Genomic DNA, 23,089 nt, shown 5'->3' on the forward strand with positions numbered 1-23,089 from the left:
GCATCCTAACTCAGGCTGATTTGAAACTAAACAGCTGTCTCGCAGACGCACCTCGGTCAGGCTGTGGCACAGGACATGAGCCTTGAGTGAACGAGGTCCTGGATGCCTGGGTCTGGCCATTCCTTTGTTCCTTTATCCAACACATACTTCTAAGCTCATGCTGCAAACCACACTCTCTGGATGTTTTAGAAGCTCAGTGATAAGACAAAGATCCCTGCCTTTATGGAACTTCCCATCTCCTGTTCTCATTTTTTTAAAAAAATTCATTCTTGCCCAGTCAAGGCAAGTGACGTTACTAATCTTTGAAATGGGCCACAATGGAATTAGAGTTGAAAGAGTGAATATGGCGATCTGTGTGCCGGAGTGATTATACTTCTCTCCTGACATTTGAGTCTGAGTGAGCTCTGGGCTCCTACCTTTGGCAGTTGTTTGGGGGAAATGGGAAAGCACTGATGAGCCTGTGAAATTGAGCACCGGGGCAGAGAGGGGGATACAGTCAGCTGGAGGCTTGCGGAACGACGCGGTGCATGAGCGCATCTGGGGAAGGGCCCGAGCTCGGGCTGGGCGCTCAAGAGGGGAAAGGGTTGATGCCCATCAGGGACTGGTTTAGGGAAGATGGGGTGGCGGGGTGGCGCTCAGACAGGCATCAAAGCTGGAGGGATCCCAAACGACCACGAGAAGGCTACAGAGAGCAGAAAAATATTTTCAAAGAATGGGAGTGTCCCAAGGAATGAAAAGAGGCTCAAGAGAACAGTGACTGTTTTCAGAAACATGTAAATTATATGACAGACGAAGAAGGGTGAGGAGGCATTTCAGGGAGAGTGTGATTTGGCGGGGGGGCGGGGGTGGGGGGCGCCGCACAAACCCCCGGGGGGATGTGGGAAATGGCGAAGCAGATGGGAAATGAACCAAAAATTGAGAAACACTAAATGGGTTATAGTGGCATTTGTGAGACAGTAAGAGAATTAGTCTGAAGGGGAATGGTGAATAATAAATATGTCTTGAGAACATTTCAAATAATCAGATTTTGGAAGTTAAAGGAGACTTACGCCCATAAAGACGAAAGAGAGAAAGGAGAAATCAGAGGGAATGAGACATTTTAAGTGAGAGTTCAAGGAACTTCCACAGCCCGTATATGGTTTGCTTTTGATGGGAGGGCAGAGAGACCCCTGGTCACAGCCGTGAGAAGCATGGCCTTAAAAAGACCAGGTTGGGGGACGCCTGGGTGGCTCAGTGGGTTAAGCCTCTGCCTTCGGCTCGGGTCATGATCTCAGGGTCCTGGGATCGAGCCCCACATCATCGGGCTCTCTGCTCGGCAGGGAGTCTGCTTCCCCCTCTCTCTCTGCCTGCCTCTCTGCCTACTTGTGATCTCTCTCTCTCTGTGTCGAATAAATAAATAAAATCTTAAAAAAAAAAAAAAAAAAGACCAGGTTGCCTCTGGGGTGGGGTGTTAGAAGGTATGACAGGGTGGAAAAATTGTAAATTAAAAAAAGGCACAGGAAATGTCCGTAAATCTTAGCTACTAGTTATTAGGTAACAGCCATAAGGAAGGCATAGTGCTGGGCATTTTAAGGGCACCGTCCCTAAGGCTACCCTGAACCCAGGAGTTAGGTAACGGTGAGCTGAAACCATGTGAGACTGTCTTGGCTGGTTCATATGGTTGAACCTGATCCATTTTTTACAAGGAAAGAAATGAAGGCTCAGAGAATTTTAAATACACTGCCCAACGTGACACAGGTGGGAGCAAAGAGCCAGGCTTTGGATCCCTGTTCCATTTCCCAGTATCATAGAAATAGAAATTCACGGTTTTATTTATCAGCACCAGCTCTGTGCCAGGCTCTGTGTCTGGCGCTAGAAATATGATGCTAAAGGCGGACACAGTCCCTGGCTTCATGGTGCGTCCCGTCTAGTGGTTAAAAAAAAGAAAAAAAATAGCAAAAACCCAAACCAAGGACAGTCAAGAAGAGCTGACCAATAACAGTAGAAGGCAAGCCTCGTACAATCTTAAACTTTCTGGCAGCGCGTTAAACAAGGAAAAAGAAGCAGGTGCTATTAATTTTAATAACACGTCTCATTTCACCCAAGACGTCTGAAGTGTTTCAACACGAGATCAGTATAAAATGACGCAGGAGATCTTTTTGCATGATTTTTCCCTCCGGAGTCTCCGGCTCTGGGGTGCGTCCCTTCCTTATGGCGTCTCTCCTTCAGACTCACACGTGCAGATGCTCACCGGCCACGTGTCCTGGTGACTGTTAACGCCAGACAGCGCAGGTCTAGGAAGAACTTGACAACGCAGGCCGAATTTCATGGCAGTCCTGTTATAGGAAAAATTACCTCTCTGTTGTTCAGTGTTCTTTCCGATCCCCTCGTATCAGCCCTTCACAGGGTACAGAGTTCAAGCAGTCGGCCACTGTTCCTTTCATCTGGACTTAGCGTCTGTTACACACCTAAGCAGATACCGAAGGAAACTTGTCCGTGTGCACGGCCCATAACTTAACGTATTTTCTAGTTTAGCATTGTGTATGTCACGGACATTTAAGAAAAAAAAAAAAAAAACTACTTGGCTTTGCCATCAGTGGTTGGTAATAATACAGAAGCAGACCCCTCTGCCAACCCCCGGAGCGCCCCCATCCGGCCACATTTTGCCAGCATTGCTTTCCTGCTTTTTACTGCTCCCGATGGAAATAGCGAGGATGGAATGTGAAGCCTAGCCACTGCCGGAATTTCTAATATTTCATCCGGTCACTAAGAGTTTATAATCCATTTTGGAGAGAGAAACAAAACAGCGTTAAGATTTTACGGTTTAATACAAGTACCCAGCAGGTGTTAATGGGGACCAAGCAGTGGGGTGTGTAATGGGATTTCCCTAGGTAAAGAATTCTGCTTGGGAGCCAGTTTAGATGGGGAGAAAGTCTGAGAAAATATGAATTGTCTTTCCTAGAAATTGGTTGGGGGAATTGAAGGTAGTCGGTGCTTGCATCCTGCCAACTTCATAATGAAATTACTGTTCAGCAAAAAATTCTGTTTGTGCCCCCCCCCATGCCTGCCCAAGGGAGTGAGGACTGTTAATTAAAAAAAACAAAAGGAAAAACAATAAAATGATATTAGTGTTGAGTATACAGACTCCTCGGTCCAGAATAGTGAATCTTAAAGGAACACAGAAAACAAGGGGGCACGAGAATGTCTGTATAGTGGTTTCCATGTAATTGGAAGAGGAGTGATGGCGTCTAAAACATCTCCCGGCTCGTGCTGTCTGATCTCACCGCAAGACAGGAGAAGGGGAGTGAGTAGAGGAAGTAGAGATGGGAAGTCAAGAAGAGGGAGGTTTGAGTAAATTCAGCCGGCAAATTGAAAGATCTGGTTGCTCATCAGTACACGCTAGCTCCTTGAGCCGAATGGCTACTGTGATGTTCAGGCCGCGCCCCACATAACCTTGAGAATGGCTCTCACCAGGGCCACGCATCTGGTCAGAACCAAAGCATTTGCTCTCTGGTCTGCCTTTTCCAAAAAAGATAACCAACTGGATATTTCTGAACCTCTTGATAATTGGAATTTTCAGTTCCCCTGCCTTTGGGTCATTAGGTAGATCCATCCCGAGCTCTGTCCATCCCAAAGTGTCGGACAAGTCAAAACCTGGACTGGTAGCTAATTTGATTCAGCAACATCAACCAGAACAATAAATTAAAAACCTCTGAGTTTGGGGCAGCAAATACGGAGACTTGATAATGGATACCGGACTAGCTCTGGTAAAGGCCGCTCGTGGGAGAGTCCGTGACCAGTCTTCCATCCTGTTCTGTGGTTCTGTGCCGTTGGCTTGGTGGTTTCCCCCCTGCAGGGCATCGCCACCCCTCGCCCCTGGCCATTCACCCGGCCAGCCCTTGTTCTTCCTTCCACTTTGTCTCCTGATGCCAGCTGTGCCTCTTGCAGTAGAATCAGCCACCCTCTTCCTCATGCTCTTGACCAGCCTACTTAGTGCATGTCTCTGATTTTACACTTCACCGCTCTTGATTGCAGTTACGTATTGTAGAACTATGTTTGTTTACTTTGTTGTTTTTCCCACCACAGTTCTTGGCACAGGTCGTGGCAGGTAGTAGGTGTGCCAGTGTCTTTTGGATGGGTACGTGGATGAATGTATTGATGGATAGATGGATGAATGGATGGACAGAAGGACAGACAGACGGATGTAGGCATGTCTGGCTGGCACTTCTGGTGAGGATATCTTAACGTACTCAACCACCAAACATGAACCCCAGCCCTACAGTGTGCCAGACAATATAATAAGGCTAAAAATAAGCACGGGAAACAAAACCGAAAGTCAACTGGGAAAATATAAACAACTTAATTTACTCCCCGCCCCCCCCACGCACACAATAAATGACTTTTTTTTTAGCCATAAACAAAAATGAAGTCGTCCTCCAGTGCAGAGGAGGAAAGAAGCAGTTTGATCTCTGCTTCTCTTGCCAGCAAATCTATGCATCCCTCCTTTGTTTAAAACCTTTCATAGATCTCTCTCTAGCCTTCTGAACAAAACCCAAATGCTTTAGGGTAGCATTCAAGATCCTTTAGGATCCGGCTTCAGGGATCCACACCAGAGGAATCCCACTGCCCTAATAGCTTATTAAGCTGTTCCCCGTTTTCCCCAGCGTGTGCCCCGCTGCCGACCTTTGCTGACTCTTCTTTCCTCAAGGTGATGCCCTTGCTCAGAATTCTCTTCTCCTCGTTTTTTTAAAGTAGGCTTCATGCTCAACACTGAGCCCGATGCGGGGCTTGAACTCATGACCCCGAGATCAAGACCTGAGCCGAAATCAAGTCAGACGCTCAACCGACAGAGCCGCCCAATCACCCGTCCCCGCCTCTTCTTAACTCCTTCAGTCTTCAAGATTCCCCAGGAAGCCCCACCCCCAAGCCCTTAGCTTGAGTGAGGGGCCGCCCTCTGCATTCCTGCTTCTCCCACTTCTTAAACATCCCTACATGAGCCGCGTTCTTGTTTATGTGCCTGTGTTACTGGGTGGTGAACGTGTGGGTAGGAGGGCGGACAGGCACTGTGGTTTTTATTTCCATATCTATAGGACTCCCCATAGGGCCTGCCACATAACAGACAGGCAGCAAATAGTTGTGGAATCAACAGAAAATATCCTACGAGGAAATAATCCAGACACCTCACGTGCCCCCAATAGGAGAGTGGTTACTCTCTGCTCCTTCTGGCATTGCAGTGGTATATTTTTTCTGTTTTTTAACAGACACTATTTGCAGAAAATTTGGAGAACACAAAGATACACAAAAGAGAATAAAAGGTACCTGTAATCCTTCTATGCACAGACAAACCTTATTTTTATCCTCTTCTGCTTATTTAATGTGAAAGAGTGAGCATTTTCTCCTCTCTATTAACTTGTCATCGAAAATATGATTTTCAAAACCCCAAATAGTTCATTGAGTGGATACACAATATTTGTTTTTTCGCCTTTTCCCCAATTTCTTTACCTTGTCCTGGGAGACCTGATTTCCCCCCATACGACACAGCCCAGGGCAGACATGTGACCAGTTAGGACAGTGTCTTGCTTTTGAATTTTTTATACTCTATTTCTCCTCGTTAATATTTCACTTCTTCAGCTACTTTTGGAATTAAAGGCATATACAGCAAGAAAATGCCATGGTCTCGAGATACCCTGTCTCTCTGGGATCTCCAAATATTTCAACCCACCATACTACCTTCATTGAGTTTCTGTTAATTGGTGTGTTCCCTTGGAAGTCTCCAACAATATCACCTTTTCCTCAAGCTACAAGAAGATGCGGACTCCTGGGGATCCTGCCCCCCAAATCCTGGGAGGGGAGCTCTGCCATGCCTCCCTCCTCGTCCACATCCAGCCTGCCTACAGGCAAGGTGGCTTTGAATAGGGGTGGAGATAAGATGGTCATAAGGCAGACAGGCATCCCTCGCAACAGAAGTGCCAGGACAGTGGTTGACCACGCGGAGGTTATATAAGGCAGATGCTGAGACATGGTCCTTGTTCCTTCTCTCTCCCCAACCTTCACATCGCTGATTACCTACTAAATATTCTCCACCTGATCTTGTTGGTGGCGACTCGTACTCCTCATTCTCCTCCTCCGTTGGGGCCACAACAGAGCCGAAGCCAACATCATCTCTGACCTGGAGAATAAGCACACTGTAACCCACCCCTGTGCACTCACTCTGGTTGCCTCCAACCCACTCTCTACACGGCCCTCAAGTCAAGTCTGATTGTTTCGCCTCCTTGATTAAAATCTTCAGTGTGGTCTTAATGTTTTAAAACAAGGACAGATGGGGCTACTGGGTGGCTCAGTGGGTTAAAGCCTCTGCCTTCAGCTCAGGTCATGATCCCAGGGTCCTCAGATCGAGCCCCGCATTGGGCTCTCTGCTTAGTGGGGAGCCTGCTTCCCCCTCTCTCTCTGCCTGCCTGTCTGCCTACTTGTGATCTCTCTCTCGTCAAATAAATAAATAAAATCTTTTAAAAAATAATAAAACAAGGACAGAACTCTTGAATGTGGCCTGAAAACCTTGGCACTATCTCCCCTATTCACCTTCTCAGCCACACCACATCCCACATTCTTCTGTCTCTCTCTGCTTCAGTCTCATTGGTGTGCGGTCAGTCCCTTGTGTGTACAGCCACAGGGCCTTTGCACCTACTACCCCTTTTACCTCGAATTTACTTATGTCTTTTTTTTAACCTAGTTAGTGCTGACTCCTCTTTCCAGTGAAGCCAGACTTCCTCACAGAAGCCCTGCCTGACCCCTGTTTCACTTCCAGACAGCCCAGCCACCTCACTCTGATAACACTTGTCATAGATCTGTAAATGATTAATGCCCGTTCTCTCCTCTAGACTGGAAGCTTCATGAGGGGAGGGATCATGCCTGCTTCCTTATTTATCCTCAGTCAAGTGTCTGAGTCCTGGCGTATAGCAAGCGTTTAGTAAGATTAGCAGGATGAGTAGTGAGTAGATGGGATACCATTTCTTTGAAGTTGCATCCCACGTGGTCAAAGAGCCAGCAGCTTCCTTTAGGGAAACTTGTTAAAACGTAATAGAACATGCTTTAAGATCTCCTGTAATGTCATTTGAACAGAGGTCTGTGGGTGTGGCAGGGCCAAAAGATTCTGTCGCATGTGCTAATGACAGTCCCTTGCTAACATCTGTGCAGGGTGGGGGATTCCAAGAGTGAGTACAGGCTTCTGGAAACGAGTGCCTGTGCCAGCATGGGTATCAGTAGTCCCACACATAGAGGCCACTTGTCACAGGTGATGACGGCCATGTAAGCTTCTCTCTTCCGTGAGTTACGCAGATGGTGCCGTCCACTCATCTGACCTCTTTCCTTCTTCCCTAAAAACTTGTCTTTCTCTATTCTTCTCTCTAGATTTATGGTCAACGTGACATGGGATGGCAAAGACTTGTCCTTCACTGAGGAAGGCTATCAGGTGCACCCCAGGCTGGTGGTGATTGTGCTGAACAAGGACCGAGAATGGGAGAAGGTGAGCGTCCTACTGCATGTTGAATGCTGGGGGTGGGAAGGGTGAATGCGTGGGTGGTGGAAGGGCTCAGCAGCTCCTTTTCCCAGCACATTTCCTGCTGAGCCGCTCCAGATCCCATCCCACTACCAGGAGCAGATCTTTCTTGGCATGAGTTGGACCAAATATTATAAGGTGTAGCAGGAATGCTTTTTCTGGGTCAGCTGTGGTAACTGTGTCCTGCTCCTTGGGTCAGCTTCTCCAGTCTCATTGGGAAGGGTCCTTGAAGGATTTAAGATAAGTAATTTAAAGACTAAAGGTTGGTTCATATTGTTGGAATAGCAAAGGTTTACCATAGAGCAGCAATCTCACCAGTTTGCCTACGCCCATAATAAGTACTGTATTTACACATTTTGCCATGTACCTAAACCCCTATATTTTCAATTACATTGTCTTTTACTTTAAGTCAGCTAATTCCCAAAACTTAAGTGTATCACTTCTGTAAATCACAGGTAGGAGAAGGAGGTTATAGTTCTCATAAGGCACATTTTCTAGGACATATATATCAACTCTTGAAAAATATAAAACATAACTCTACAGGAAAAATCGTCACACTGCCCCCCCCCCCCAACAAGCTGTGTCCTGAGTCAGACAGGGGAGTTGTCAGGGGTTTTATAGACAACCCCACGCAAACAATGGCAATATCTGCCCCCCTTGCCCTCTCTCCCCACCAAATCCCAAATTCCTCGCCACACCATCACATAAAGAACAGAACAAAAGATAGCGAAAGGAAGCCTGGGTCGTTATCTTGTCTTTCTTGACAAGCAAGGCATGACTTCTGAACCACCTCAAGCCACTTGAAATTTCACTTTGCACATCAGATGGAGCTTGAGAGATCCTAGGGGATAGGAAGATGTAGGATATGTGGTGGGAGCCTTACTGTAATTAACTAGGATCAGAAGAAAGTACTGTGGAAACAGAAGCATTGACTTTGGGGGATCTGGGATGGTTTCCTAGAAGGAAAGATAGAAAGAAAGCTTTGGAAGATTTTTGCTTGCTACACCCATCAGCTACCAAAGAGACTTACCTTCAAGCATACTGAGAAAAGTCACCCAAGCAGACTGTGTCCTGGAGCATAAAACAAGTCTTGCTATGTTTCAAAGGATGGAAATAATGGAGAATGCGTTCTTTGACCACACAGTGTTAAAATAAAAGGTTAGAATAAAAGTAGATCAAGGGAATCCCCAGATGTTTGGAAAATAGATAACACTTCTGAATAGCTCTTAGGTCAAAGAAGAAATCAAAACACATTAGCAAATATTTTGAATGAAATGACAATAAAAACACAGCATAGTGGATTTGAAGAATAAAGCGGAAGGTGTGCTTAGGGGGACGTTTATAGCTTGAAATACTCATAATTTAAAAAAACAAGGCATGTATAAATTTGTTCATTTAAGCTTCTGCATTGAGAAGCTAGAAAAAAAAAAGCAAAGTAAACCCAAATGAAATGGAAGAAAATCACAAATGTAAGAGTAAAAATCAAGGTAGAACACAAAATACAGAGAAAATCAACAAAGCCAAAAGGTAGTTCTTTGAAAGATTAATGAAATTTGTAATTTCTAGCAAGAGTGATCACACAAGACAGATAAAAGACAAATACTAATGAAAAAAATACTAAAAATGCAAGAGGAAATATCACTACAGTCGTTACAGATCCTGCAGACACTAAAATGATAAAAAAATTATGAATAATGTATGTCAACAAATTCCACTATGCAGATAAAATGGGTACATTTTTTGAAAAACAAACAATAAAACCCACAAATTTCCAAAATTGACCTAAAAATGAAATAGTCAGTCTGAAGTCTCTAAGTTTCTAAACTCTAAACTTGCTAAGAAATTGAATTTATAACTGAAATCTTTCGCATTTCAAAAACAATAAAAACTCCTGACCTAGATGGCTTGGCTGTGAATTCCATCAGACCTTTTAAAAAGAAATAACACCAGTCTACACGGTGTTTCAATATATCAATAATCAAAATCAAGCAATATATTTAAAAAATAATATATCATGGATAAATAGTGTTTACCCTAGGAACTCAAGATTGGTTTAACATTCAAAAAATAAATCAATGTGACTTACCATATTAATGTAATAAAGAAGAAAAATGTAATCTCAGTAGATGCAGAGAAAGCATTTGACAAAATCTGATATATCCATTTGTGATAAAGGAGGGAGATTTCTCAATCTGATAAAGGTTATCTATGAAATTCCTGTAACTCACATCTCATACAGTGATGAAATGATGAAAATAAATCCACAGGCATGCTTTCAATTGCTTTCTGAGGAATAATTATGAAAATGGGGGAAAGGAAAGTCTTTTTTTTTTTAAGATTTATTTATTTTAGAGAGACAGAGAGCTTGGTGGGAGTGGGGGGCGGGTGGCGTGAGGACAGAGGGAGAGGCAGAGAATCTCAAGTAGATTCTACACTGAGTGTGGAGCCCTACTTGGGGCTCGATCTCACAACCCGAGATCATGACCTGAGCCAAAACCAAGAGTCAGACAGAACCGACTAAGCCACCCAGGCACCTCAAAAGGAAAGTCTTTTTAATAAATGTCACTAAATTAATCAGATATCTGTATAGAGAAAAAAAAAATATCTTGACCCATACCTCACATTATAAATAGAAATTACTTAAATTTCAGACCTAAATGTAAAAGCTAAAACTGTGAAGTTTTTAGAAGAAAATTTAGGGGGATATCAGTGTGATCTGAGAAAGCAGAATGCAAAAGGCATTTAGTGTATAGTAAAAATAGCAAACTAGGGACGCCTGGGTGGCTCAGTCAGTTAAGCGTCTGCCTTCAGTTCAGGTCATGATCTCAAGATCCTGGGATTGAGCCCTGCATCAGGATCTTTGCTCAGAGGGGACTGTGCTTCTCCCTGTCACTCTGTGCTCTCTCTTTCAGACACACACATGCATACGCATTCTCTCTCTCAGTAAATAAAATCTTTAAAATAAATAAATAGACTGAACTCCATCAAAATTTAAAATTTTTTGAATTTTTCTCATGTACAGACACTGTTAGAAAATGAAAAAGGCATGCCACAGGTTGGGGAAAAAATATTAACTCTCTGTGTATATCCCAAAGGGCTCATGTCCAGAATATATAAAGAACTCATATAAATCAATAATAAAAAATAACACAAAAGTGGGAAATTAAGTTAGACACTTGGCAGAAGATATTACTCAGATGGCCAATAAGTAAGTGAAAACATGCTTACCACCATTGACCATCAGAGATATGAAAACTAAAACCATCATGATCTATCACTTCCCACCCACTAAATGGCTAAAATGAAAAAGACTGACAATACCAAGTGTTGGTAAGGACATGGAGCAACTGAATCTCTTATATATGTCCAGGGGGAATGTAAAATTACAGCCACCATGGAAAAGTGTTTGGCAGTTTCTTATAAAGCAAAAAGCATATACAAACCTTCCAACCCAGCAATTACATCCTAGGTATTTACTGTAAAGAAATAGAAACATATATCCCAAAGGTAATATTCATATTAAATATGTTCATCACCACTTTACTCATCGTAGCAAAATATCAGAAGGAGTGCCACTGTCCATCGACAAAGAATGGATAAATAAATTATGGCATATTCATAAAGTGGCATGCTACTCATTAATAAGGAATGAATTGGTAATACCTAGAACACGGATGAATTGCCAGAATGTTATGTGGAACAAAAAAACCAGAGACCTAGAGGAATATACCGTATAAATCCATTTATGTGAAGTTCAAGAAGAGGCAAAACCAGTCTATGCAGTTCGATACAAGGATAATAGTTGCTTTTGTGAAGGAGGGCCATCAATAGGAAAGGGGCCCAGGAGCTTTCTAGAGTGATGGCAATGTTTCCTATCTTGAACATTTGTCAAAATGTGTCAAACTGTCACCCAAGATCTGTTTATTTTATTGCATGTCATTGTACCTTAATTCAAAATAATTTTCAAAACCCTTCAAATTGTGATACCCAGCACAATTAGCGTTTTACTGAGCATTTACTAGCGTTTACTGAGTTTTTTTTATTTAACTTCCAGACATGAATACTAGTTATGTCAACAATAACTATTGTTCATTGAACACTTACTCTATTTCTCCTCTAGGTTGTACACCCACGCACTGAAATCACACTTCATTCATTCATCCAAGAAATATTCAGGGCTGACTGTGTACCAGGCACTATTCTTGATGCTTGGAATCTATTAGTGAATAAGAGAGAACCCCCCCTCAAAATTCTACACTCTAAGGAACTTAGATTCTAGTCTGCATGTGCAGGAGGGGAGGGTGGGAGTCTGTTTTTTGTGATACTTGAGGAAAGCATTGGATTCTAGTGAACTGGCATCTGGTCTACCCTGCGGCCCACATCTCCATCACTGAGCTGGGCTCTTTTGTGCATCTGGCACACTGAACAGGCTGGGTTTTTTTTTCTTGGTTTTTGTTTTTACCTGTTATGTTTTCCTGCACCCACACCTTCTTTTATCCATCCTTCAAGCTCTGGGTTTTCTTTCCTCTTACAAATGCAAAGCCAACATGCAAATTATTTTTTCCTATTCTTAATAGGAGATAGGGAACATAGGCCTTTTCTGCTTTCTGTGATTGTGTTTCGGGGTTATTTTTCAACCGTTTGAAGTTATACAACCTGAGGATCACTGTGTAACTGTGAAATCATTCTCCTTGGTTGGATTTCACCTGTCCTGGGTCAGACTTGGCTCACATCTATGAATTTTCATTGCTGCCTTTAGGTCTGGCTCATTTGCTGGGGAGCCTGTTTACGGGGAGGCCACTGCCACGCAGGTGATAACATTCCATAAAAGAAAGCTGCCCTTGATCTCCTCCGTTTTCAGATACAGAAAATGCCCTTTTAATATTTTGTGTGTCCTTCTTCGAATTCCTGTTGAAATACAACAATTTCTCGAAAAGGCAGCTCAGGGAATTACCGCCAAATTGAGCTGAGAATGTACAAATGCTTCCTGTAGTTGGTCTATTCTCTTGGCACTCAGGGGATCCAGTTCTTCAGAAATAACTCCTTGTGCTTCTGTCTTGAAGAAAGAAGAAGCCAGTGGAGCAGGTAAATACCAGTCATGTTATCCTTCAGTCTGTACGCCGGCAGCATGCAGGGTATAGTGGGTCATTAGAGGGGATGGCCTGCAGAAGGAGGGAACTGATATTCTGGGGCTAAGAGACAATGACTTTCTATCTCTGAGGTCACCCAGTGGCGTCACCGGAAGCAGCAGCATGTAACGAGGGAGTCTTGGAAAGTGTGACAAGCCCTTGGAGGAGCCTTTGCTTTCTGCCAGGTCCTTGTGTGTGGCTGGTGTGGATTATTCCAACACCATGACCACTGCCTGCCTGTGTCTAGCAGACATAGAACTCAGTGCTTAGCAGGCTTCTTCTTACAAATCAGGACTCCCATTCTCTTTGCCTCCACTTTACCCCAGTAGTTTTCTTCTGCCTTGGAGCTTGGTGGGTTTTGGAACAAGGCTTCCCAGAGATGTTTGAAAACAGTACCATGGATGCAAGGCAATTGGCAGCCCAGGCCAGTGCAACCAGTACTCCCTGGACGTCAACTCTATGGCCACCATTCTAGCAGACATTGGGGCTTATCCAAGGATGAGTAGGAAACCATCCTGCTCCTCAAGTAGCTCATGACCGAGCTTTTGCTGGGGTGAGAAGGATGAACTTGACTCAGCCAGTTGGGGTAGTCTCCAAGATGGTAGGGCCTTTGGAGCTAGGGTTTGAGCATAGAATGGATCTCTCCAAGTTGAATCATTTCTCTTTACCTGAAAAAAAATGCTTTGGAAGTAGTTCTGTTTACCATTTTTGGGTTACACTAGGCTTAAAATGAAATTATATATGTATATATGCACACACAGATACACACATACATACAGACTAGCTTTAAAATGGAGATAGATTTAGAAAGAGACACAGAAAGGGAGAGAAAGATTTTGAGAGCAGTTTTGAATTTTTTGACCAGAAGCATAAATAGGACAAAACCCATACATACTAAAATAAAATGACCCTTTTGCTTTCGAGAGAAGCAGTGATCAAGGATGATCGCGGTGCCCCGGAAGACATGAGAGAGACCCATCATGTCTTCCCAAACCAAGAGTCTTGGTCCAGTGCTCTGATGCATCCGCCTCCCCTTTTTCCTTTCTGGTCTGTTTTAATTCTCCTTGGTGCCCTTGGTGCCCGCTGCCTTCCTCACGGGATGACTCCTACATCCATCACACACCAGCCCAGACCTCCCGATCTCCATGCTTTCTTGCAGAACACCCCCATGCAGAGAACCCACAATCCTCCAACTTCCTCTTGTCTAAAGCCAAAATCATCATCTGTCCCTCCCAAATATGGTTGTTCTCCTTTGTTCCAGCATAGATATCTTCATTCTTATCCTCCCAATGGAAGATACTGGGTTGTCGTGGGCTTGTCCTCTGCTTCTTGATATTCCTGTTCCTTTGAGCATCTTCCCCATTTTTCCAAGGACACCCTTCCTGGATAATCTCAAGTGGGTTAGGTCCCTCCCACCTTATTTCTACAGACCTGTATACTAACTCCTAAGAGTGTTAACACTCGAGATTGTCACTGTTTGCTTGCATAGTTATCTAGACTTAGAGCACGAGCCCTGTCTGGGAAAAGGTCAGTTCCGTTCATGTTTCATTAGCTCTGCCATGGGACTTTGTTTCTAGTTCACAGATGGGTCTCTGTACAAGCTGTTGGGCATGATGACTTCAGACTTCAGACACCATTCATTAAGAGCTACTCTGTACCAAGAGCTATGGTGAGAATTTTATGTGCATGATCTCATATAGTTGTCTCAACAACTCATCTCAAGGAGGCATTTTTATTTCTGCCTCACAAACAGAAATTCAGACTAGTGACCAGTTTCAGATGCCCCAGCTAGTAGGTGAAGGAATCAGGATGTGAGTAGAAGGCTGCCTGACCCCAAAGGCTGCATTCCTAATCACTACATTTTACATAAAGCCTGGCAGAGGGACAGGGATGTTTTAGAGAAATTGAGAGTTCCTCCCACCCTTAGAATGGCATCCACCTTCTTTTTCTCATGGGGGGCAGCAGATTCCACCCAAAGCCAACTCACTGGAACTTGGGTGATAAATATCATACTTCAGAGACCATGTTTTTTCTGGTCTGTAGCAGTGCCATCTTCTAGGATCATACCCTGTCCCTTGTTTCTTGTGCATAATTAAGGAGATGCCACTTAGGGAAGGAATTCCTGGTGCAGATATGATACAGGAGGTCTTTGAGAAAGCTTGGACTGACATCTGAAATGTATAGTTCTGATATATAGTTCTGATGACCCGCCAGCATGTGATCAGATCTAGGAAGGATTTCCCCAACAATGATGTATGCATGGGGTACTGTTGTGACATGGCACGATTTCTAGTTGTAGGTTGCTGTCACTCGCTTCCTTCTAGATCTAGATCTAGATTTTAAGTACCCCTCCATCACTTCCCCACCATATTTAGCCTAGAATGACTCTGTTAGTCTCAAGAACTGATGAGAACGTGTAGAAGATCTCTGGTGTGTGTTTGCTTGTTTGTGAGTTTGTGGGTGGTATCAGTAATCTGCAAACAGGTTCATCCTGTGAAAGGATTGAAGTAGTTATGAAGTATTGTACTTGACTTCTGCACACACATATTACAATGATTATGTGAAGGAAGTCATGGAGGAAAATGATGATTGAGAGGCCACTAGTAAATGACAAATTGGTTGAACAATTGTGTTCATTGCTGAAGGGGAAGAGCAATGTTGACCTCTTCTGCAGGCAGGTGGAAGGACATTCTGGCGCCCGCTTTGCTTGGAAGACGGTGGCAGCTCACTGAGGAAGCCATGAACTCTGGCTATCACTAGCCCTTAGAGAAGGTGGTTTGCTTTCAGGTTTTCACTTTTTCTCTTACCGTTCGATCTCTGGTGCTCAATCGCTGAGATTCACTATTTATAGAATGGATATAAGAATGGATGAAAAGATTGATTTTCCAGGGACTTTCCCACATGAGGAACATCTTTCAGTGTTGGCCATTCAAGTGTAGTTTGTAGGACTCCCTGTATCAGAGTCACTGGGGGAAAGGTGTGAAGGTCTTATCCCTACTTCCAAACCTATGGAATGATCATTTCAAATTCTGCTTTTCTCATAAGCTCTCCTCATGATTCTCATGCCCCTTGAAGACCTAGAACCATGGCTTTAGAGCATAGATAGACTCTCTGTGACCCTGAAAAAATGGTCTCGTCTACGTCATCCTGGTTATCAGAACTTTTTGTTTCTTAGACTTTGTGCCTCTTTCTTCCTTTGGAATGCAATGTTTAGTGGCAAAGCTTAAGATAAATGGTATGGGAGAAAAAAGAAATAAGGAAATTGTGGTTTTGTTGCACCTTGGGTAACCTCTGGCGAGTGAGACAGTACCAATGCCAAATAAAACCTTGTTTATGCATGTAGATCAGTTCCTATCACCTGGTGTATCCTCCGTAGATACTGTTATTAAATGATTTCTTTTTTTGCTAAATCTGTTCCCCATAAACAGAGATGGTTGGATTTGGGGTATATAACCCTTATGCATTCACAAATATATTCCTTCAAACAAAATGTCTAGAATACCTGCTGTGTGCAGGTCATTGTGGAGGGTTGCAGTAACACATGGGACAGTGTGATATGTGCCACAAGAGATGTTCTGATAGAACTCTACAGTATTTAGAGAAGATGGACATTATGTATAGGCGGAAGGATTGAGGGTATCTGTACAGAGGGCTTCTCGTTTGGACAAGTGTCAGAGAATAAGCATGACCTGGACTTCTGAGTATGTGTGGGATGGCCATGCCATGCAGAAGGAGCATTGTAAGTGAAGGTCCAGAAACAAGGAGTTCAGTGCGTTTGAACCATAGCTTGTGTGATGGCAGAATTCTAAGAATGACCCCCCTGTGAACCTCCCCCCTCAGAGGGTGTGTGGGTAGATATGATGAGATATGCCTTCCATGATTGTTACATCAGGGAGCAGAAGGGGTTGTCCGCTGACGATGAGTTACTCAGGCTGGGCCTAATGTCCTTCCATGAGCCTTTAAAAAGTAGAGACTTTTCTGTAACTAGTAGCAGAAGAGGGCAGACAGATTCGAGCACGGGAAGGATTTGACTGCTGGGCTTGAGGATTGAGAGGCCATGTGACAAGGCATGTGGGGTCCACTGGGAGCTGAGTTCCATCCCTGGCCAACAGCCAGCAAGGAAGCTAGGGCTTCACTGTCACGGCCCTCAAGGAGGGGGACTCAGCCAACCACCTGAAGGAGTTTAGAAGTGGATTCTTCCCAGGTCCTCCCTCCATGAGCCCGAGCTGGCTGACACCTTGATTTTGGCCTTGGGAGACCCTGGGTGGAGGACCCAGTGAGCTCCGCGGGACTGTGGGCCTGTGGAACTGTGAGGTGGTGTCAAAGGGTGCTGTTCCAGGCGGTGATGTTGGAAGCCATTTGTTCTAGGACCACAGCAAATGAATATGGATCATTGCGAGGGGATGATGGGAAGAAAGGGCTGTGCTGGCATGTGAATTTGAGGCTATAGGACTTTATTCAGGAATCGTTGGGGCGCCATTGAACAAGGAGAAGAAAACAGAAAAACAATAAATAGTAATAGTCAAATACATAAGCTCATCTAGTCCTCACATGGACACTGGAATACAGATACTGTTACCCTCTTTTATAAACTAGGGAATGAGTCCCAGACAAATTCAAACGTTGTGCAGGGTCAGCTGGGATAGCAACCCTACAGCCCACTCACATAGACGCAAACTGCTGCTGCTTTAAAAATGAAATGGTGATTGACGAGGATCTTTGGGAACATTTCTTAGGAGAGTTTTAAGTAGCTGGGGTTAAAGGGGAGTGTAAGGTTTAAACAGAGACAGTGGCAGTGGGATCTGAGAGGAATGTCAGAAGGGAATTGGAAATGCATGGTGTTCACCGAATGATCTGCTGAGAGCTTCGTGACAGAGCAGAATCAGTCCAATTTTTTATTTCTTTATTTTTAGGCATGGGTCTGTGCTTAGGCATTTTGGGATTGAGTATTTTCCAGAAGAAATCTGGCATGTGCGTAAAAGACATCGTCTTTCTTCTCTCCCTACTCCACGCCCCCTCCCCTGACAACCCTGGCTTCTCTCTTTCTCTCTCTTCCTTTCCTTTTTCCTCCCCAACCCACATCTAAAGTAAAGGCCCATTTGTAAAATGGGTTCGGTAATATCACTACCTTAGCAGAGTCTCTGTGAAATTTAACTTGTTTCCTTATGTGATGATCATTAAGTTTTTCAAATGACGCGAGGCCTAGAGAGGGAAAGTTAAGCCATCGCAGAAGTTTTAAAGCAATCACCTGACTTCCCCAGAGTCATGCGTCCTGGCTGTTTTAAAAATCCACATGGTACAATATGTTAGGTCACCGTGGGGAAAATACAGTAGGTCTCTAGCAAATTAACACTGCAAGCTGAAGTAAGTGGTACCATCTCCTGTGTGTGTGTGTGTGTGTGTTTCTGTCTTGCATTGGTTCTCTCTCTCTCTCTCTCTTTTTGCATTTGTAACATCAAACCAATCCCCAAAAGAATAGCAGTTAGAGCAGTGCTCTCCTGCAAGGCAACATTCTGCTAAAAGTTTTCTCGATTTCAGAAGTTGAAAAAAAAATTTTTTTTTTCACAGACAAGATATCTCTGCAGAAACATGCGTTGATGGGAATGTTAATGATAAGGATGTTTGGTGATGATGATGGTGGTGATGGTGGCAGGTGCCGATGGTTGAGCTCCTTACTCTTCCAAGATGCAGTTGAATGTTTTCAAGGCATTATCTCATTTAAATATTCTAACATTCTCTGCATTTTATCCTATCTAGGAGGGACGGGATAAGAGTACCTACCTCTTAGGTTGGTGGGAAAATTTAAAAATATCTGTATCTGATATCTCACTTGGAACACAGTAGCTGGTCAGTAAATGCCAGCTTCAATTATAACTGGAGTTCCATGTCATTGGAGAGAAATTGGAAGCCACCTAGGATAAATGACTTGCCCAAGGAGACCGTGGGGAAGGCAGAATTGGGAACCCCCCTCGGTATCTCTCTCTCTCTCAGGAGAGCAAGAGTCCACCATGATGTCATCTGGACGATCCATGTCTGTGGAAATCATAAACCCAACTTGATAAGGAAGCTATCTGAGGGAGCTGGGGCCATGATTAAGCTGACAGATGGTATAAATGTAAGACAAAAGCTGTACCCTTGATAGTGTGCCATTGCCATCAATTATGAAAATGAGTGAATAGATTATTTAAATGATCTCAGATGAGTGAATTATTCAGAGAGCCTCTCAGTCAGAAGTATTTCTAGAAACTCCTGAAGAGACGGATGAAAACCATTTTTATTTTCTGACAGGGTCATCAACTCATCTTTGCAGACATGAATGCAAAGCCCTGGGCTCCTCTGACAGAAGGGGGAAGGGATGGAGGGGGCAGAAGGAGAGCGGGAAGGACAGCGGGGTTGCAGCCCGGCGCTGCAGGACGTAGAATGAGACTCCCAGGCACCCTATAGGAAAGAGCATTCTTCTGTGTTCTCTGGGATGCCGGAGTCAGAGTGCTGTGGTGGTCTCTGAGTGCATAGGGGTTAATGAGACAGGATCCAGCTTTCACCAGAGGTGGTCATGTTCTCTCTGATTGGCATATTGGTATCCCAAGTGAGCTCTCATTTGGGGAAAAGACAGAATATTTCTAACACAAATTAAAAAATGGGTAGATGCAAGAGATCGACTTCAGGGATTCTCTGAATGTAACACACACTTTACAATTCTGGCTTTCCTATTTACAGTTTGCTTTCAGCTATGTGAGAATCCTGTGGAGTAGGTGGTGCTCTCTGATTTTTGAGAAGGGAGTACTTGGAGATATTCAGTGACATTTTTATCAGCCGCTGATCCAAGACTCAAATTTAGGTCTTAGGCGTTTCCTCGTCTGGTGCTCATTCCACCATTTTGTACAGTTTCTAGGATGAATAATGGCAGTTTTTACAAAGAACCAAGAGATTCTTGTGGCTGGTATCTGCCTTGGAAGTTGAGAGATGATACCTGGTCCTTTATGTAGATTCAAATCTTGCTCTTTGGGTTAACATAACTACTAACTATGAATGTCTGATACGATTGAACTATTTGTCCATCCATCCATCCATCCATCCAGTTATCCAGTGTTTAGTCACCCAATAAACCACCTGTCTGTCCATCCGTCAACCCATCTGACAGACCATCTTTCATCCGTCCATGTGAGTCATCTGCTCTTGAACCCACCCACCTACCCCTACTAATCTGTTTGGCAGGTGTTTACCCGTTACCTCCCTGTGCCAACCCTGTGACAGGCATGGGTGAAACAGAGATAAACAATACAGTGTCCCTGCCTTCCAGAAGCTCACAGTCTAGTGGAAGAGACAGAGAAATGAACTTATTTTATTTTTTAGAGAAAAAGAGAAAGAGAGCAGAGTGGGCCGTGGAGACGCAGAGGGAGAAGGAGAGCTAGAATCTTAAGTAGGCTCCATGCCCAGCACAATGCCTGACACAGGGCTTGATCTCATGACCCTGAGATCATGACCTGAGCCGAAACCAAGAGTCAGACCCTTAACCGACTGAGCCACCCAGGTGCCCTGCAGTGACCTTCCTGTTATAACATCCTCATAGTAAGATGAGTGCTAATCGTAGAGGCAGGCCTCAGGCATGGCAGGACATCTCCCCAGCCTGACTGTTAGGAAAGGGACAAACAAAGGCTTCCTAAAAGAGCTAACATGCTCCCTGAGTCCTAAAGGACAGAGAAGGGTTGTCCAAGGGACGTGGGCCATCTGACCCACTTAATAAGCTGAATCACAAGCATCAGAGGCTCCTCCTATTTTTCTCATTTCACGGTTCGTCTGGTTGGTGGCAGCTGGATTTCTTCCCCTACTGCCACCCCATCCTACAACGTCCAGCTCTCAGTGGTTTGCGCTTTGGACCTGCTCTTGACTTTCTCAGCATTGTCTCTGTCGGTTTCTCTTCCTTCCCCGTGTGCGGGCTGTGGGTGCAGACAGGAATGACATTTGCCTGTTAGAAAAGAGAGGGAGCGGTGACGCGCTCTACCCCAGCAATCTGCTTCTGGCTACAAGTGGCTGTGTCGGGCCGCCTTCTGTAGCTGCAGTGTGGTTTTCTCATCTGTGGCGTTGGCAGCAGAAGCTGCACTCCCCACTACGCTGTTTTTCTTGGCGTTGGAGCCTGGGTGGCCCAGAGGGAGAGGCGGAGATAGAGAGGGATTGAATATTCCCAGTGTCGATCTCTGAGCTGTGGACGACTTCGGGTGCTTTCAGACCCTGAAGACAAAGAAATTGGCTGGCTATACCTCGAGATAATCCCCCACGTTGTATGCAGTAATTAATAATAATAATAATAATAATAAATAATTATTGTATCCTGGTTATAGCATAAGGACTTTGTATTCATCCCTTGAATTCTTTTTTAACAGACATTTAACCTGAGTACTATCAGCCCTGCCCCTAGTTTATATCTGAAGAAACTGAGGCCCTTTGAGGATTGGTGACTTGCTCGGGGTTAGGGAATAAGTAAGTGGCAACCTCTAGATTCTGGCTCGTGTTTCTTAGCTGCTAAAGTCCATTTGATTTCAGTGATACCATCTGGTTGAGATGGAGGGTCTTTGTACACTGGTAGTGAAGGTTGTCATTGCTTTAATTATGACAAGCTACATTGGGAGTCCCCCATCCCTGCATGGTTGACATGCTCCCAATGTTTGCAAGGAGAGCCATTACAGGTACAAGATTCCCTGCTGGACCAGGCATCTTCCTGAGCCTCACTCAGAGCGTCCCGCTGAGCTGCATGCAAATCTGCCACATAATCAGTCTCTTGCATCTTTGTGCAAAACCAGCCAGCATCCCTCTGCAGAACTGAAGATGTAAATGCCCCCCCGCCTCCTGCAGTGTGGGGCTCGTTCAGTCCTCATTACTCCGCCATACGGCTCCTTATCTATAGCCACTGTCATTTGAAAATGTGTTTTAAAACTCATGGCAATCACATCTAGAGAGTTCTTAGAGTCTATTTTCCTTCCATTTGAATTATAATTCTGCAAATTAGAAAGACTGAATGGACCTGTTTGAGAAGGAAGGAGGTAGGGGCTGGAACCATCTTGGTTTCTCTTAGTGTGAAAATAAAGACTCCATTGGAAATGCATATGAGAGAAAAATCTGAAGCTGAGAAAAGACGGGATAATCAACTTTTATTCCCTTGAAGGGAATTGTAGAGTGATGTGAAGAAACCAATGGCCTCTCTTTTATGTTGTGTTTAATTTTCACATTGAAACGGACGGTCTGAGTTGGAAGAATCCTGATTCTTCACATCATTTCTCACCGTGCTGGTCTCCGTGTGTGGTAGCAGATTATAGCTGATGGTGTATTTTTTTTCTTTCCATGATTAAAGTGTGTTTAAGGAAAATAGGACAGGCAGATATGAGGTAGAAAAAAGGAGGGCAAGAATCAGATTTGGACATGAGCTCCCGACAAGCACCATTTTTATAAGGGGAGCAGGAACATTTGCCTCCTTTTAACAGGTGAGGACACAGAGATTCAGGCAAAAGAAGGCTTCTCAGCAAGGCCCGAACACCTCTCTGTCCCCAAATAGCATTTGAGTTGGTAACTTGAATCATCACAGCGAGATTTGAATTTCATTACCAAAATGACATCCTAGGCTTTGCATTCAGGAATTGTCATCTCTTTGAAAATGGATGAGCCTTCCAAAAATATGGAATGCTCATCAAGTTATACTATAAATCAATCAGGACAGAAGTTGGAGACAAAGATATATCTAACCCAGAGCCCCAAGTCCCAAATCATTGTCAAAAGATAGGAGAGTGGATCCATGCAGACAGAGCGAGGTCAGCACCAGGGTCAGCAGAAATGGGGAGGACTGTCATTCCTGCTTCTTGGAGAATGGCACTGGTTAGCTTCTGAGACATATAAAAGAGGGTGTTTGATCAGCTCTGTAGGATTGAGTTTGGTCATGGGTAACGCTTAGTTCTGAAACCCAAACCCACCCCGAAAAGTTGTCATTCTTTGTATTTCTCAGATTCTCAGTGTCTCCATCCGTCAAACTGAGCTAATGATATCATCCACCTCACGGGCTTCCTGTGAGGATATTAATGCTACCACTTACTAAATGCTTCCGGTGACCGGAAAGAGCTTTTAGGTTTCTCTTAAATCACACGTAAATTCTACGAGACCACTGCTATTATCATCCCTGTCTCATAAATGAGAAAAGTAAAGCATAGAGAGGACAGGTTAATTTCCGAGAATCCGTGCTGGACTTGAACCTCCATTTGTCTGATTCTGAAACCCACGCTCTGACCACTAAGTTCTGTTGTTTTTCTCAGCCAAAGTCTGCCACGCAGGGGAATCATTCAGTGTCGCAAGAGGCACAGGAGTCAAGTGGGGAAAAGTACAGAGTTTATTTAGTTCCAAATAGTGAAAACAAAAAGCCTCACAATGTCTGAGCATTGACCGC

General features: G+C 44.1%; 1 protein-coding gene across 1 annotated transcript in view; it reads left to right on the forward strand.

The window, feature by feature from the left end:
• Positions 1–23,089, forward strand: part of GRIN2A (glutamate ionotropic receptor NMDA type subunit 2A) — a gene marked incomplete at both ends in the record, with an annotated part of 364,573 nt that overhangs the window by 244,984 nt on the left and 96,500 nt on the right. Inside the window, one exon of the mRNA XM_080830487.1 lies at positions 7,387–7,501. Coding sequence (XP_080686613.1) covers positions 7,387–7,501 — 115 coding nt within the window. The remainder of the gene's footprint in view (positions 1–7,386; positions 7,502–23,089) is intronic.

This window comes from Martes martes (genome assembly GCF_963455335.1).
Source record: "Martes martes genome assembly, chromosome: 18".
NCBI lineage: Eukaryota > Metazoa > Chordata > Mammalia > Carnivora > Mustelidae > Martes > Martes martes.